Here is an 18,140-nt window from a genome sequence, read left to right as displayed (position 1 = left end):
GAAGTAGAATTTCAACTAATCCTTGGACTGACTGTAAAGACGTAAATCGAGCTAACTTCAAATCATAGCCGAAATACTCTTTATTCTTAAATAAACTCATAAATCAGTTAATAAATCTATTTCATTCCATTTTTCCATCCATAGCTTCATTTGATCATTCCATTTAGATCGTAATAAACATGAAATTTCTATAAAAGATAAATATTCTTTATTCAAAAAAATTGATAAAAGTAGTATTTCGATCATACAATACTTACGCATTTCAAGTTGTCGCAAGTTCGATAAGGAAATAATACAAAGTAAAGGGTGAGATGCGTCCGTTGATCTGCAACCCAAGCTATCGCCAATGCAATCTTCAACATGAAGACGAGAACAAGATTCAGGCGCTTTTTCCGCCCAACCTTAAAGCTTACGCTTCCCTGGAATTCTTGGTCAATCAAGAATACTCGACCCTGCATGAATTGCTTAGCAAAAGAATTCGAAAGGCAAGATGGAATCTGGTGCGTGCCTAGATGATACAAGCATTTTCATTTTTCTAACTCTTTTAAGAAACAAGCATTCATTATCAATCTAGGATATGGTAGAGAGGATAAAATAAAAGAATTCCATTATTTCAATGGTTAATTCAATTTGATTACTCGGACGAGTATAATGCCATGCACAACAAAAATAGATAGTTGGAAAAGCAACTATTCTCTCTATAATCCACATTCGGCACCCATCCTGGAAGGTAACTTTCCACAAACACAAGCCTATCTAGCTTTGTTCTAGAATAAATTTATACAGAAGACAATCTTTCGCCTTTCAATTCTAGCTTCCTATTTCTTGCAAGATAAAAATACTATGCTAAGAAGACAATCTTTCGTTTGAATAGAAATTGATAGAATAAATCTTTTATTACAACCAATCCTATCTGACAGGAAACAATCTTTTATGGATAATCAAATATACATCTAAAAGAAAACAATCTTTCCCTTCTATCTTTCAAGCAATTTAAAGACAAGATTAAAATATTAAGGTGTAACACATGTATGTATCTTACATATAAATTGAATAAAATGAGTACACATTCTTTTATTCAATTATCAAAACATTTAAATAGCATAATCATTAACATGCATTCCATTTCTTATGGTTTAGAATTCTAAGTTTATCTCGTCTAAACTCTCTCTATCTTTCCACGTGTCGTGGTTCATTTACCGCTTTTCTCAAAACATCATATTTAGTTTAATACTAATATGTGACCTTTCATGATTTAAAACTTAACACACCGACTTCACTAATTTGCCATAATGACAATCTAATATGATACAAGTTCATAAAACGCCTATCTATAAGGCTTTTCAAATGAGACACTCGATAACCATCTTTACTTTTCATGCAAAATTCCAAAGTGTAAGTCTTTCCTTGTGATATCAAAATAACTTCATTATTTAATAAGTCGTTATCCTATTATTTCATCTTCTTCGTGGTTCAATCTCAAAGTTTCTCTCTCTATCCTCTTACTTTATTCTTAGAGGATTGGGTGATCTAATTTATGAGAGTTTCACTAAGTTTATCAACAAACTTAAGAATATATTTCACTATTGTATCTATATTTACATGAACGTAATTTTCGAACAATTAACAATGATTCCTTTTTCGACTCTAACTCTTCCATTAGTATATTGCATAAGTCTAAAACTAGATCATCATTTAGAGAATATCTAAAGCAACCTATAATGAAAATCCTACCACTCTTTAGCATCTTTCATGCATGTTCATAGATATTTTAGCAAATGTACCTCATAATACATTTCTCTATAACACTATTCAAAAGAGAGTTCACACAATTTTGTTCTAATCATGACTTGTGTCAATCAAACTTTATTCTAATAAACATTGTATAACTTCATGACTCACTCACTATCCTTGCATAATGACCAAAGAATTAAGGTAGATCATGTTGGTATATGTGCCTCTAATTCACTTGATAATAGTCCATACTGATCGAAATAAGTCTTGCCGATGAAACAGTATGAAGGTTTTGTTTGTGAGCTCTATCGGCATGACTCTTGCCGATGTATTCTTCTCTGTTGGCTATCGGAGTAATAATTTTGAAGTCGTCTTGATGATCCGATGAAGCCCGGGGTAACTTCAGCTATCGGAATGACTTGTGCAGCAGTATGCCGATGATCCGATGGAGTCACCTTTTGATGTTCGGGTTGCATATCGGCTATCGGAATGACTTGTGCAGCAGTGTGCCGATGATCCGATGAAGTCATCTCGGCTATCGGGTTGACATTTTGAATGTTATGTCGATGTCCCGATGGGCTCGCTCTTTCCAGTTTCGGAGTGTTCTACTCATCGGTATTATATTTTTCCTTGTGTTTCGATGACCCGATGAAATCATCTTGTCAGGCTGGCGATGCAGGTCGCGATAACAGTTTTGGCTGTGGTCCGATGAGCCGATGAGTCTGTGCTCTTGGTATCGACGATCGGAGTAGCAACTGTGTTCCTGTTTCGATGGAGACCACTCCTAGCCATCGGAGATTGGAGTACCTTTGGAGAGTTATATCGGTGACCCGATGGGGTCACCTTAAGCGATCGGGTTTCATCGGGCCATCGGTTTTACCGTTTGAATGTTGTGCCGATAACCGATGGAGCGGAGACTGCGGGAGCAAGGTCGAACCGAGATTCAAAAGGTTGACTCTCGGACACTAAGCATGAAACCGTTGGTATAAATGAATATGAACCGACCCGGTTCTCTATTGCATGTGGGATAATGGTTTTTTCATGAATGCAGACCGACGCAGGCAGACGGTTAGACTTTGAGCCGTTGGTGTAGTTACTCTGATGAACTGTCGAGCCGTTAGTATTTTGGATGCCGACTGAAATCCATAGTATATGATGGAAGCCTAAGAGCTATTGTGGGTTCTGCGAAGAGTTTGATCTGATTGTTTGTATGTCTGGAATGACTGTGTAATAGAGTGAAGGAAATCTGTAGATGAGACTCAATTGTATTGTTTTAACATACTGTTAATAAAGTCGATCATTTGCTGGTGGTAGGTTTTTCTCCCGAAAGGGTTTTCCCACGTTAACTCTGTGTGTTATCTCTCTGTGCTATTTTTGTGCATGTTTTTACTCATACCATATTCAGTAAATGTTGAAGCTTTGTCTACACTAGTCAATTTCTCCTCTGTGAATTGACATTAAGGAAGCGAATTTCGCACTTGCTTTCCTTTCAGATCCTACCTCCTTATGCTCTTGTTACTGGCTTGAGGTGATTAACTTGCTTCCCTCTTCACATTTGCCTACTCTCTTTCAAGATGGTTCACAAATTCTTTGTCTCTTTCCATTTGTCGATTCTTCTACTAACTCCATCCTCCATATCCTTCTTTTCTATCTCTTTTATCTCTAAACTTTACTCTGAAATTCGACTCTAAATCTGAGATGATTACGACTTGATTGTAAAACACATCTAAATCTCCACTACTTTTCTCTTCTTCATTCCATTCTCTAATCCTTAGTTGCATCTCCCTCCCCCTTCTCTTCCAACTCAATGGTTTATATATAGTGTAGTCGTCTACCCTCTTTCCTACTTTCGAGCTATCTCTACTAGAGGTGGATTGATTTTAAGTGACACCACTCAAGATCTAATTGCATCATAACAGTCCTAATCATATTTAAACACCTATGTGTTCACCATGCAAGTTATTTATTATCTATTTTGTGACACTAAACCTCTAAAGTGGTTAAGTCCACAATTAAAGATTATCCAAGTTGCTTTTAACTCCAAGACTAAGTCGACTTTACTAGTAACGACTTCCTTAAAACATGCATAGTTAACTAATTTCCAAATTGCACGTATTGTTTTCCAAGACCAAAAATTCTGAATGACTACCACGTACATGGGTTGGTTGACGTGGTCCATGTGGCTTTAAAGCAATGCCATTATCTCCGGCTATCAAATGGCTCAAAACACACGTGCAAAAGAAATGTTGTTACACCAGATTGATCTTGTATGTTAAAGGTTAAATCCAATCAAACAGTTATTCACGCATTATGTGAGGTGTTGATGCTTCTATAAATATTTAAGTGCATAGTCATCTACATCACTTAAGAAAGACGAAAGAAGCTTCTGTTGTTTTAATAACATAATTGAGGCAGTTTCAATTGGCAAGAGACTTTGACTTATCTTCCTTTTGATATGAAATGGCATCTAGTTCATACTTGGAATATTTCATTTCTTTAATTAGAGAATCTGATCTTTGGTGATGGCTTAAACTTTATTAAGTTTTGCACATTACCCACATGATGCTGCACATTTATGTTAGTTATAACTATGGTTTGTTTGCATGCAACGTGGTGCAGCTTTATTTAAATGGGAGGAGGGGTGGTCGGTGGTAATACCGACCCCTCCCTTTATTTAATGGGGGTGGTCGATATTACTATCGACCACCCTCTTTATCATTTAATTCCCTTTAACTTAATACCCGCCACTTCCATTATAATTTGTTTTATTTTTAATTTTAATTTTATTATATTTTTAATATATAGTTAATGACTTTTCATATATATATATTTAAACATTAATCTTTGTTTAACAAATTAAATATATATTTTGGTTTTTCATTAAAACAATATTCATAATTTTAAAAATAAGTTTTTATATATCATAATTACATATGTATATACTTGTATATGGTCGATTCATACAAGTATATGGTTGATTCATATAAGTATATGATCGATCCATATACATATATAATACGTATATATATTTATTTTAATCTCAAATGATTACGTAGATATAAACAAAATTCATAAAGTAATCATATTTCACGATAATTGGATATTTATAACTATATAGATATACATGTATATGATTCAATCGATTTCTCATATACATATACATTTTATACTATTGACCAATTTACAAAAGTAAACTTATTAGTACGCTTTTCCATACATTATACATATCTAAACAAGAAGAACATAAAAACATAAGGTCGATATTTGTTTTTGAATCCTTTACACATTTCATCTCTTTTAACAATAAAGCATATTATTTCACAATCACTCATGTAACTTAAATTTAATTCAATCACTACTCAAATCATGCAATCAATGCATATGTATAAATATTTAAATTAGTCTACTACTCATTCCAAATTCATCATTTCAATTTGAACAAACACTCAATAAGGTCATTTAAATCATCCATCTTTCAAGATGCAAATATAAATCCTAATGTGGTGTGTGAGAGATTCCATCTATCCTAACAAAATACAAGAGCTAAGACAACTCTACCTGAACCATGTTCTCGTCTTCATCATTGTTCACCTGTTCCTGCATTCACTTTGCACTCAATCGCTCATTAGCAATGACAATCCCAATTTACAATAAAAATTATCACTGATCATTTAATTGTATATAAATCATATCAGTACATTCGATATCCTTTCTTATTTCATTAACAATTCTATTTTCATTTCATTTGAAAAATAAACATTATTTTCCTAATTAAATAATTATGGAAAAATAGGGTTCGTGACACTGACTTAATCCTTAGTCCATCCTCGAACTACTTTTCGAATTTCATCGCATTCAAGGTTCGTTTGCTATGTCTTTCCTTCAATTTCAGGTTTTTTCTCCCTGACTGCAGGTGGAGAATTTTCTTTGAATTGCAAGTTTTAATGATTTCCATTGTTTTGGTCTTTGTAAGGAAATTTTTGGCTAATTACAAGTGCACTTTATTGAAAAATAAAAACTTGTAATTTGTTTTTTATTTCCCCCTTGATGTTTTTTTGCTTTTTCAATAAATATAGGGATTTTTTGGTTAAGTTACAAATAAACTTGTAGTTCTTTTCTAAAACCCCTGCTTTAATGGTTTTTGCTTGTAATAGGGATTTTTAACCCCTATTACATGTGTGCAAGTGAATTATAACTTGTTGTAGGAATTTTATTTTCCCTTTACAAGTGATTTTAAACTTGCACATCTCTCTCCAAAACCCGATTTTGCCTATAGAATGAGAAAAGTGCATTTCAAACTTGCTATTTGATCCAAAAAACCCAATTTTGCCTATTAAATGCAATTTCAAAAATTTTAAACTTGCTATTTCATCCAAAAAACCTGATTTTTGCGTTATAGTTGAAAAAGTGCATTTTAAACTTGTTATTTCCTCCAAAAACCCGATTTTCATTGTTTCATGCAAATTGAAACTTGTTATTCACTTCCAAAAACCCGACCAAGTATTTTTCCTCTCCTAAACTGATTTTGCCACAAATTCTTCCCGATTTTTGTGGAGAAATTCATTAAATAAAGGAGGCAATATGATTGCAATGCGATTTTTGTGAGTTTGGAAACACGTTGCATGTGATTTGGTAAACGGTTTACACTTCATTTACTGCGTTTTACTTCTTCAAAACCATTTTTCACATGATTCTTCCAAGCCACATCTTGGGGTTTTGGTGCCACGATTTCACTTCATCCTTGGGTGTTTGGCTTTGGTACTCTCCTACATGGTATTTCCTTAGCGATTTGACCCTATTTTGTTGTATCTTCAACCACGGTTTTGCTGCTAAAGACGATTTTCAAAAACATGGCTAGTGTTTGGGATTGCGGTTTGTGTTTATTTAAGAGCTATTCTTCTTCATTCCAAGATTGATTGCATCTTTTGGAGAGGCATTTTCAGTTTGAAACAACATATATTTTCTTTTCTTTCCTTGTTTCATTTTCTTATTTTCTTGTTTTCTTAGTTTTCCTTTCTAGTTGTAAATTTGTAAATATGTTGTTCTTGTCTCAAAAATCGGTTTTGTGAGAGAGTTTTTCCCCCTTGATATGCAATCCAAAAATTGTATTGTTCTTCACCATTTTCCCTCTTTACTTGTATTCGAGATTTTAAATCCCGATTGCAAGTTGGCTGGAAATCTTTGTTCTTCCCTTACGGTTAAAGAATTTAACCATTTTCTGTTAAAATTCCAAGTTGAAAAAATGTGAAATACCCTTTCAAAATCAGGTTTTAAAAACCGGATTACATGTTGAAAAGTTCTTCCCATTTTCATGAAAATGACATTCTCGGATTTTCCCATTTTTATCCATTCATGTCAACCATATACATACTTTCCATTTTCATCATTTTCCGCAAGTCTAATTCTCATTTTCCATCCATTTCTCCATTTGCAAATTTACAAGTGTACTTGCATTCGGGTTTTAAAAATCCGATTGCATGTATGCCCTTTCCAAATTGTATACTTGCGAAAATTTCCCCAAGACTCGAAATTGGTTAAAGTCAAGATTCCCCCATTTCCATTTATTTCAGCTCTTTCTCTCTCAAAATCGTGAAGCTCAAGAGTCGAAGTTTTTACCATTTGAAGAAGGCAAAAATGTTATTTGCAGCTGAATATGATGTTGCCTTAACGCTTTTAAGTCTTCATCACAGTATTCCAAGTTGTCCATCAATGTCAAATTTGTCGTCATCTCCAATTCCAAAAAAGATGAAGTACAAATATAACAAGTACCAAAACGAAGTTGCACCTTCCCAAGTTTCCTCTCCTTTGGATCGTATCAGAGATACAGAGATAGGGATTTAGACATGTTAAAATTTGTCAAAAGGGTTGAGGATCCACAAGATAGCAATATGCAGCAGTTGTTGGACAACCATATCCATCATGCATCTTCTTTCCCGGTGGCTGCCCTAGAACCTGAATTTGTTCTCGCTTGCGCCCATCACTTTGACAAGGACGCAAAAATAATTAAAAATGATGATGGCGAAGCAATAATCTGCCTTGATCCAGACACAATTGAGAAGGTCTTTAGAATACCTCTCGCACCTGTTTACATGGAAATCTACAAAGAGAGTGCAGCTAAGTATTATGTGAAAAGGGAAAAAGATTGTAAACGACATATCAACAGGTGGATCCAAAAGCCACGAGCCGTCTTCTCAAGGTGGGCTAAGTTGTACTGTTGTGACTTCAAATGGGAAATAGGAGACATCATAACCCTCCTCAGCAAGATAATGGGCCTTGAATATTCTAATGTTTTTGAGTCCTGGATGTACCAGTGTATCATGTTCATAAGGCAGTCCCATCATATATCATGGGGAGAAGTCATCAACGATGTCTTGTGTGAACAACTTGCAGCAGTTCCTTCCACCATGACTTTCTATATGAATTCATACTTGGTGTACTTGGCAGCATCCCTTAGACATTTTCCAGGTCTTTCTACCAAGGGTGATCACTCACTTATACCAGTTTGGGAATACTATGATCAGTTGCCTTTGAGATCCAACAAATTGCATTTCAGAAGAGTCCAAGATGCATTCTTTGGTTACTTCATGTGTCATTTTGACATACCTCTGAAGAACAAAAGGGTATCAGATGAGGCATGGGAAAGGGTGAGTGAGTATGGATGTTTGTTTCCACAGTTCTCGACCTTCACCTATATGAGAATCGGATGTTATAGTGGGCAGCAATACATGCTTTTTAGATACCCAACTAATAAGATCATTCTTATGGAGTTGGGAAGACAAATCATGGCTGTCCATACTCATCAGTCTACCAAACATAAGGTTGGAATGGGGATCTCCACAACAAACCCATTAAAAATTGGTCGGTATTTTCTTGTCACATACGTTAAAGCCAAGGCCATGGAGACTGAAATGCAGGAAATTAAGCTCAAAAGGTTTAAGTTTAGGGCTGATTTTGATTACTAGGGTATGAAGGAGAAGATCAAAAAATCATGTGCACGTGCATCGCATTGAGGATATCTGGGTAGATCTCCGCACAGAGGTCAAGGTTTTAAAGATGGATTATTGCAGGTTCGCTGTTGAGCAGGTTGTTGATTTAAACTTGGTGGATACTCCACAAGGGATGATTGATAATGGGCACATACTTGATCCTGAATATATTTCACGAAGGGTTGAGGAAGCTCCACTTCCTTTAATCCAATGGTCACACAAGGAGTGCATATCCATTCTTGAGAGATTTCAGCCTATCTTGGCTAACACCAACGCTTGGTTGAAAAGTAATGCTATTAGACTCATAATAATCAAGATTGGAAAAGAAGATGATTTTATGGGGCCTCTTGGACGTAAGTCTAAGATTCAGGTTGACAACAAGGAAGACGCATCATCTTTGGGCACAAAGATCAAATTGCGAGTTAGTCGAGCAGTAGTGCTTCCTCCTGAGGAGGCGACAGTTCGTGGAAAAGAAAAGTCACGATTTCATGTTCAGGTGATCGATCTAGATAATCCAGAAGAAGGGCAACAATCTGATGATGCTCCCAAGTCTCCAGCATCCGACTCGCCTCATGAGATTATTCCCCCAGTTTCCATTGAGACACCCCTTTCTCCTCCTAACTTGCTTGTTGATGAATCTCCTCAAAATGCCATTCTTATTTCGGCATACGAGCCACCTCCTGATCATCAACAAGAGAGTGTGCGAGAAGTTCCTGAAGATATTCCTACTTGTGTCCAACTGTCAAAAAATTGATACCTCCACTTCTGGTTTTGAAGAATTCATGAGGCAATCTTCATGCCCATTGGTTACTGAGCAAACTGTGGTCGCAATCCAAACAAATATTCCTCCCAGGATGACCACAGTTATTCAAACAGAAACTGCTTCTCCTTTGCCTACGGCTGCTATTGAAGGAGAGTTGATGACTTTACCTCCATGGCTTAGTTCTTTTACTCCAAAATGGAAGAAGTGAGAAATCTCACCTGATGTCTTTAATTATCAACAACTAAAATAGTCAAGATCCAAGGTTGCTAAAAAGGCCAAGACTATCTCTAGAATAACTATTGACAACAACAAGATGAAGGTAGCTGAAATTCTTGAACCCATTGCAGATAAGTCATTTGAAGAAATGTCAACTGCTGATTACAAAGTTACAAGGATAGAATTGGGTAAGCAAACGCATGAGGTGATTAAACATGATGCCCTATTTTTTGTAGCTTCACAAGTACAGCGGTGTGATGAACTGCTAAAAAAGAAAGAAAAGCTAGAAGAAGAAAACCGACAACTTATGGCAGTTGTTCATAAAATCACAAAACCTGCTGCTGAAGGGAGTAACTCCATAGGTTCTTCTGGTTCCCAAGAATCAATTCCTGGAGTGGAAAGGGCTGCTCAAAAGGTACAAGCATTGAATTCTTAGGTTGATCAACTTCATTATCTATGTGCACAAGTAATGAAGGACATTTTTCAGATGATGTCTAAGTTGGAAACCGTTGAAGAGAAACTAGATCAGACTTTCGATATTTTCAAAAAGAATCTAGAAAGTGTTGAAGATAGTTTAAAAATCTGGCATACCATGCCCCAACAACAGTTGAGCGTTCTACTAGAGCATGTCATCATCTCTTCCAGGGTCATGCACTTGAAATTTGAAGAGCTTCTAGAAAATAAGTCCCTTGTTCTTAAATACCTCATTGAGGAGATTGGTGATACAATGAGATTAGGGGGTGAAGTTTTCTAAGATATTGTCTCTCATTGTGAAAAAGCTTCTTGCAACATACTAAGTCAGGATGGAGAGCTGATTCTAGAAGAAGTTCTTGCTGATTTATAGATGAGGATACATAATAAATAGAGGAGTTAACAATTCTCAACCGCTTCAATTCAAATTTTGATGAAACAACAAATCTTTTTGCATGAAATCCAGTCCCTCCTAGAGAAAAATAGCTATGCGCTCCTCCGATGCCATGATACCATTGTGAAGACCATGGTTGTTGCCAAGAACACCCATGATACAATCCCGATGAACTACAAATGATCATCCAAAAGTTTGAAGGATTCGTGTCTTCACGTAATGCAACTTAAGTGTTTTTCAACACTTAGTTGTATTTTTCCACATTTGTAATCTTTAGTTGTAGTTTTTCTTTTGACAAGTTTCGTGTAAAAGTCTTTTTGTAAAATGCAAGTTAACTCTTTACTTGCACTTTTGCAATTACATGTAAAGCAATTACAAGTTGTGTTCAATTAGGACTATAGTTGGAATAAGTCTTAGTTACTTATTGACGTCTTAGTTAATTATTGAAATCTTAGTTAGTTATTGAATAAGTCTTGGTGGTTGAGAGAATCTCTCAAGTTAGTTAGGATCCTCCCACCTTTTTCTCAAGGCTCCTCTTCTATAAATACTTGAGGGGTCTATTGTAATTTTTATCTTTTTGGAAAGCCAACAAAAGCTCTACGAAATTTACAACAAAAAGTCTTTGAGCTTTCATGTGTGAATTCAAGAATTGAAAGGAATAGAAGGAAATTTCTCAAGCTTTGAGTCTTTGTGCTACATTGTTGAGTTTGTGTTCAATATTATCTTTCTTGCAAGTGTTTCTTAAAGAGCTTAATCACATATGATTTGTAGTCTTTGTGCTGCAAATAGTTCAAGTTAATATAGATCAAAATAAATATTTTGTTGAGAAGAACTTAAGAGTAGATTTTGTGAGAAATAGTTGTGAGTCTTTGAGCTTATACTACTTCCCATTGTTTTAAGTAGAAAAGAATAAGATGTTTCTGTCTTTGAACTATTATAATTTGTTCTTTATAGCATTAGTATAGAAAAGGGTAGATAGGACTTCACATAATGAAGTCTTTGAGCTTGATATTGCTATCTCGTCCCGAAGGAAGTGATGGAAATCTTTGCACTTTCAGGAAACTTCATTTCTTTTCTCTCATTTCATTTTGAAAGTGGTTAATGTTGTTTATATCAAATCGCTATCCTTTTCTATTCACAAAAAAAAGATATTGTCTTTCTTGAAAGAAGAAGAAAGATTGTTGTCCCATCCTATTTTATTTTCAAAGTTGTAGTTTGATAGGGGGAGCCTTATCTTAATTAGGAAATTTTTACTCACACGCTGTGGTTGAAACCACAGTTTTGTATATTTCCCCAAGTGTACAAAATTTTCAACCAACAAAGGGCAAATTAAAAAAAACTCTCTTGTAAAATGCACAGAACTAGTGCATTGTGCTAGATGAACACCAGAAAACGAAAAGTGAATTTGAAATGGAATATGCCATAGATTTGTTGTAGGGTGCATGTTGGCTAACATAGATGATTAGGTATGATAAATGATAAACATGGAGCATGACAAAATTATGATCAAATGCAAGGTTTTGTCTATATGCATACTTTGCATCTATCATTCAATAAAAAACAATAATGATGAACAATTGAGTTTAACATTACAGAAGGATATAAATATCATGAAAAAATTTGCTCACTGAAAATAAGCTGCCAAATTCAATAATTCTGAGAAGAGATTTACTGACAGGTAAACTTGAGTTGCTTGGGTTGAATGGTGACAAGTTTGTTGGCTATTGTTAATCTCTATCCAGACAATCGAGGACTTTGAATTTGACTATCAATAATAAGATTGTTTTCAAGACATTGAAAAACAAGATACGACAACACTAAACAAGCCATTTTACCTATCAACTAAGAATATTTGAGTAGTAGATCCCAACAATGCCTGGTCTGATTGATAAGGAATGGAAAAAAAAAGTCTTTTAGATGCATGGTAGATTGTCATTTTTAAAATAATGTAGGGCAAAAAATAAACAAAAACCTAAATTTGTATGCAAAAAGCAATAATCTTTCAAATAAAATAAAAAATCTATATGCAAGTGATTAAGTTCAAAGTTTGTGTAACAACAAAACCAAATTTAACAGAAAAATGCAAAAGTATATCACATCATTTTTAATTACCTATCAAACAAAAATGTATTGATATTTTGACCAATAATTGAGCCATGTATCTTGCATAGTCCATGATTGTGGAACACTTTAACACCAAAAAGTGAACTGTTGAATAGATGCCATGCACAGGGGAAAAAGCTTTCTAAACATGCTCTAATTTCAATCAACAATTTAACATGCAGATTAGAACCAAAAAATCTGAAGCAAAAAAATTTGAAAATGCTGAATCGAGAAGTTCTAAAAATTCAAATATTGTGTAATTATTCAATGGGTATGCAAACCAGATATTTTTTTTTTAAGTTAACTGCTCAAGTCTTTGTTTGAGCTGCAAAAAAATATTTTAACATTTCAAGATATACATCAATATGCATGACATATTAAGAAACAATAAACAACATCTATTGGACTATTTCATTATCATGATTTAATTGTAGCATATGGGTGAACTTATGGCCAGCTTAATTTTGCTTTGCATAAATTAATATCCTGCCCATGAACAAATGAGAAACACAATGCCATAAGCATGGGTTAGAAAGTTTAATTGAAAAACTAGAGATACAGATATAATTTATACCTTTGAAAAGCTATTAGTAGCATCCATCTTGGTAGCATGAGGAGGTATATCTTGTTGTGGAAATTTCTCAAGGCTTTGTTTGAGCTGAAAAATTTTTATTTTAACATATCAGTATATACATTAACATGGATGTCATATTAACAAACAATAAACAATAGCTATTGGACTATTTCATCATTAATATCCTGCCCATGAACAAAAATGAAACACAACGCCATAAGCATGGATAAAAAAATTCAATTGAAATACCTGACATACAGATATAAAGTGTACCTTTGAAAAACTATTAGTAGCATTCAGCTTGGTGGCATGACAAGTTATATTCTGTTGTGCAAATTGCTCAAGGCTTTGTTTGAGATGCAAAAAAAAATGTTAACATCTGAAACTCAGTGCTCAAGAAAGAATATATATTATATAAAATTATAAGTAGAGATGAAACCAAAAAATGGAACCACATATAATTGTAAATGGTGAAGGGAAGAATTTATAAGATGGTTTAATCTCTCCTAAAAATTTAAATGGGAGAATGTAGCAATAGGTGTCAGAACTGTGTTGTAAAGATGATCTTGTGCATATGTCATTATGGAAAATAAACCTATTTGGGTAACCTACAAAAATACTAATTCTTCATTTCTAAGATTATGTATTTGAAATTCCCAGCAATAAACATCTAATTCTAAAATGCAGATAACATTCATAACTACCCTAGACGTAGTTCACAGTTAAAATTGTTTGCCTTGACCTTGATAATAAAGCTTCAATTTTTACCATAAGGAGATTAGTATCAACAATGAATATATGAAATAGGATCTTGACTCTTTTAACAGACTAACAACAATTAATTTTGGCCGCTTTGACATCTTTCGTAAATACAAACAACTTCTTATAATTTTTCAAGATATATTGATTTGAAATCAAGCCGGGCCACTTTATTTAGGATTTTTTTATCATATTTTAGAAAACCATTACATGCAAATTAAATTAGAAAAATCAAAATTTTCACAATAGACTTTGCTACAAACTTCGGAAGATATTCTGCGCCAGGTACATACCAATTCATTTATCAGATCACTTGTGCTTGAAAAGTGTTAAACCTATCAAAAATAAACTTTAGGCATAATGGGGACATTGCCAACAAACCACTGTCAGACCAAACTTATGGGTATTTTTTATTTTTGGAATTTGAAATTGTACAAGTGCCTCTGTTTCAACACGTGAATCCCAAAATAAATCTAAATTTCCCATGATTTTGATCTTTTCTTTGCATTCATGCATTTCGCAAGCCCTAAATTGTAAAAATTTCGGCCATGCTATTATCTATTCACATACACCCTAAAAATAATAGGCATACGAATTCAAAAGCTTTAAATCGCTCTTATCTTTTTTCGATAGGATGTCACATCGGATATAGCAGCAATATAGGAAACCCAATTCTATTCATATTTCTCTCGTGAAGTGCACTTAAAAAAAAGATTCACTAAATTACTGCTAAGCAGATGTAAATGTCTACAGAATTAATCCACATTAGGGTTTCATTCCAGATTTTTCAAAATAGGTTTTAATCCACATTAGGATATCATTTGGGGTTTCTCAAATTGGTCTGCAGCTAAGAAGACAAGGTGACCCAGTACAGCGAATGTCATCATCGGCCTTTTGTGCAATAAGTGTTAAAAATCACAAATAAAATTCAGTGAGGAAACAAAACAAAGAAAAATGATAGGCTTACAATGGACGCCATTAATGGAAGCCCTAAAAAAATGGTTGAAATTTTTTAAAATATATTCTTCAGAAAAAGACTTAGTGGTCATGCTCAAAGGTGTTTTTTAAAAACACTGTATACAAATTTAGAGAGAGTACAAAAAACTCATGGAACTATCATAAAATCTTCAGAGACAAAAATTTGTTACCTGAAAATGCCTTTTCTTCTCCAAAATGTAAGCATGGTTGAAGGTATACAAGCACCACAGGGAGCTATTTAAGCTGGACAAAAAAATACAACCCAAAAAATACATTGTTAGCCCTTTTAAAATACATAAAAAGACAAGTCTCAAAATTCTCTAGAATGAAATGCACCGTATTTTCCTTTCAGTGTCAAGGCTGGGCGTTGAGAAATCTCTACAAAGTCTGTCCAATAGGCACCAGAAATTTGCAACAATGTTAAAAAGCAAACAATAACAACCAAACCTCAAGTCACAACAGACTAGTTCTTGAATGCTCTAGGACATTAAGAATGCATTCAATAGAATTACTTGGCACAATACTCAATTAACATCCATCACTCCGCTACAACTGTTTTCACAGCTCGATAGTTCGTGAGCATTTAGAATTTGTTTTTAACAATGTTGAGGTCACTTTTTATTTAAAAAAATAATAAAAATGAATTATACAGTTGCACAAGCCAATAGAAAAGCGAACAAATAATAACAAACATAAAGCGTCAAGTTCCTGTCAACAAGTGTAAAGACCATAAGATATTTAAATTTAGTTCATCGGTAGTGAGGTGATAAACTTTTTTTTAAATTGTTTTTAAGATTGAGGAAACAATGTGCATGTGAACAATATAAGTAAGTTAAATATACATTTGTCAACATGTCTCATTAAAATTAAATTTTGATAAAATAAATTATAGTAAATATGTAAACCAAAACATATTTGGTTAAATATATGTTGAACAAAGAGGGGATATAGAGGAAACATATAAAGTAGAAGAATTTTGCTTAATATGTTGAACACAAAGAAAATAATGCACAGGTGAATATCAATGTAAACAAAAAACACATAATGGAACTATAAGTAGGTACAAATAATATAGTAGATTATAGTATTGTAGGTTCATTATAAGTTTGCTTCAAAATTTTCATTGTTCAGAATATAATCGTGTAAGTGCTTTTATCATTGTCAATTGTAAATAGAAAGTAGTCAAACGCCAAACAAATAGCAAATGAGTATCACACTATTCATGGCCAATATTATAAAATGGGAAGTCTTTTTCATAAGGATGAGCAATGTGATAAGTATAATCATTTGAAGTATGACTATCGGCAATCCCATTTGGATCATTTGCTCATATTCATTGGGCATGTCAACACTTTTTTTGCAATGTAATTTGGTCAACTTGATGTGTTGATCAGCTCCAAAACATATGCTGCAAAAAGTCATCAATTTAAGCATGCAATTGAAAATACTTCACTTAACAGGAACTTAGTAATTGTCAGACATAATATTGTCCGACTTATTGGCCACTAAAATCCATTGCCTTGATAATGTTTATGAGTTTATAGAATAGGAGAAAAAGAAGTTGTACAAGCTCCAGATTGAATCATTGAAAATTGTAAATGAAAATATGAGTCAAACTAGAGGTATAGAAAAGATTCATGAAACACAAGTAAATATTCAGAAATATTTTGGTTTTGTCAATGTAACTCAGTAAGCATCATGCAAATAATAGAGTTGTTAGAGAGCATCTTAAACATGTTCACATTTTTTTATAGATTACTAGTGCTCTTCATGTATCTCTTTAGCTTAACGACCTAATGGATCAACATAGTGGTGTAAGTTTGTGCATAATTTTCCATTGGACTTCATTTGCAAGTTCTATACTTTGTTCTATTTTTTTAAGTATAGCCTTCAATTTTTGCACCTCAGCTACAATCTGGGAACAAATTCGACAATGTGGTTGTTCTGTGATAGGCCCACTAGCTGCTTTCCCAATGAACAAATTAGAGACAGTAGAGGCATTTTTAGTGGAATCTTCAGTGTCCACATGGGCACTGTAAGACATGTGCTTCATCTTTGAATCAAAATCCACTATGTTGAACATGTTAAAGAACATGTTATCTTTACAGCACACAAGATGATGGTGAACAGACATGTCAATAGGGATTCCATTGTCTACAATACATTACCAAAGAAACTTATTAGTAAATTGATCAGTTTTCTAACAATGCCAATGAAATCTAAATTTTCCATGACATAAGCTATTGATTTGTAGTCTTATTATAATTACTTGGTATAGATAAGATATGCAAACATGAGATAATTTTTAAGTTCGTACCAGTGATTTTGTTCATTGAAAGGCAATTAGATTGTGTATCTGCCAACTTTTCTATAATTGCACTTGGAAGTTTAGATGCACCAATATTAGCAACATGCGATGAAGTAAATGCATTCATCATGCACTAAGAGTTAATATGAGTTGTATTGTTCTTTTTACTTTATTCATTAGGATAACTAAAATCTGAAATAGGGAAGTATTCTTGGACAATTTGATCCAATAAACCTGTACCTAGATAAGTATCCTCTATAAAAACTTCTTTCACTTTGGGTATAAATGCCTCTGATGCAAGTGGATCAGAAATAACAGTTGACACCATGCAAACAGGATCATCTAACAATTGAGCAAGACAATTACTCACATTGTGATTAGGCAAAGTGCTTTTTGAATTATCCAAATTATGAATAATGTCATCAAATTTGGTGGACATAGAAAAACTAGAACGATTAATATTAGATGAGGGATGGCAACTTGAAATGGAACTTGTATTAATGGAATTGTTCAAACTAGTATTCTGATAAGAGTATTGAGAATAAAGATACTTGGAAGCAGATGAAGATGTTAAAATACTCTTCATATTTGAATTTTCCAAATACTATTTCTGACAAGTACTTGTACTTTGACATCCACTTTTGTTTTTTCTTTTGCCTGTTGCCTCAAAAATGTCTCCTTGTAAATATGTGCTAGTACCTTTGTCCACATGGTCCTTGTCCTTGAATACATCTCCTGAATTTGTCTTGTCATAATTAGAGAATGGATCTTGCACTATGTTTGTAGCTTGAGTTAGCAATGTGTCTAGTTTGGAACTTGATTCCTGTTTTGAAGATGACAAAATATTTTGTTTA

At 33.8% G+C, this 18,140-nt stretch overlaps 1 protein-coding gene across 12 annotated transcripts in view; it reads right to left on the bottom strand.

Moving 5' to 3' along the window:
• The window catches only part of LOC131052722 (uncharacterized), a 47,170-nt gene extending 31,569 nt beyond the window's left edge, over positions 1-15,601 (bottom strand). The window contains exons 1-6 of one of the 12 annotated variants that reach the window (XR_009372744.1): positions 15,315-15,560; positions 15,149-15,221; positions 13,515-13,587; positions 13,242-13,325; positions 12,677-12,820; positions 12,400-12,445 (exon numbers count right to left, since the gene is read on the bottom strand). Coding sequence is in view for 6 of the 12 variants with exons in the window: in XM_059221786.1 (XP_059077769.1) it covers positions 13,115-13,153; positions 13,242-13,325; positions 15,149-15,221; positions 15,315-15,365; positions 15,491-15,513 (270 nt within the window). In the remaining 6 variants the exon portion in view is untranslated. The other 11 variants (XR_009372743.1, XM_059221785.1, XM_059221787.1 and 8 more) reach the window with 11 other exon arrangements.
• Positions 15,602-18,140: the final 2,539 nt, after the last annotated feature.

This window comes from Cryptomeria japonica, chromosome 5, assembly GCF_030272615.1.
Source record: "Cryptomeria japonica chromosome 5, Sugi_1.0, whole genome shotgun sequence".
Taxonomy (NCBI): Eukaryota; Viridiplantae; Streptophyta; class Pinopsida; order Cupressales; family Cupressaceae; genus Cryptomeria; species Cryptomeria japonica.
Note: the sequence above shows the minus strand (reverse complement) of the source record. Positions and strands in the feature narration are given on the sequence as shown.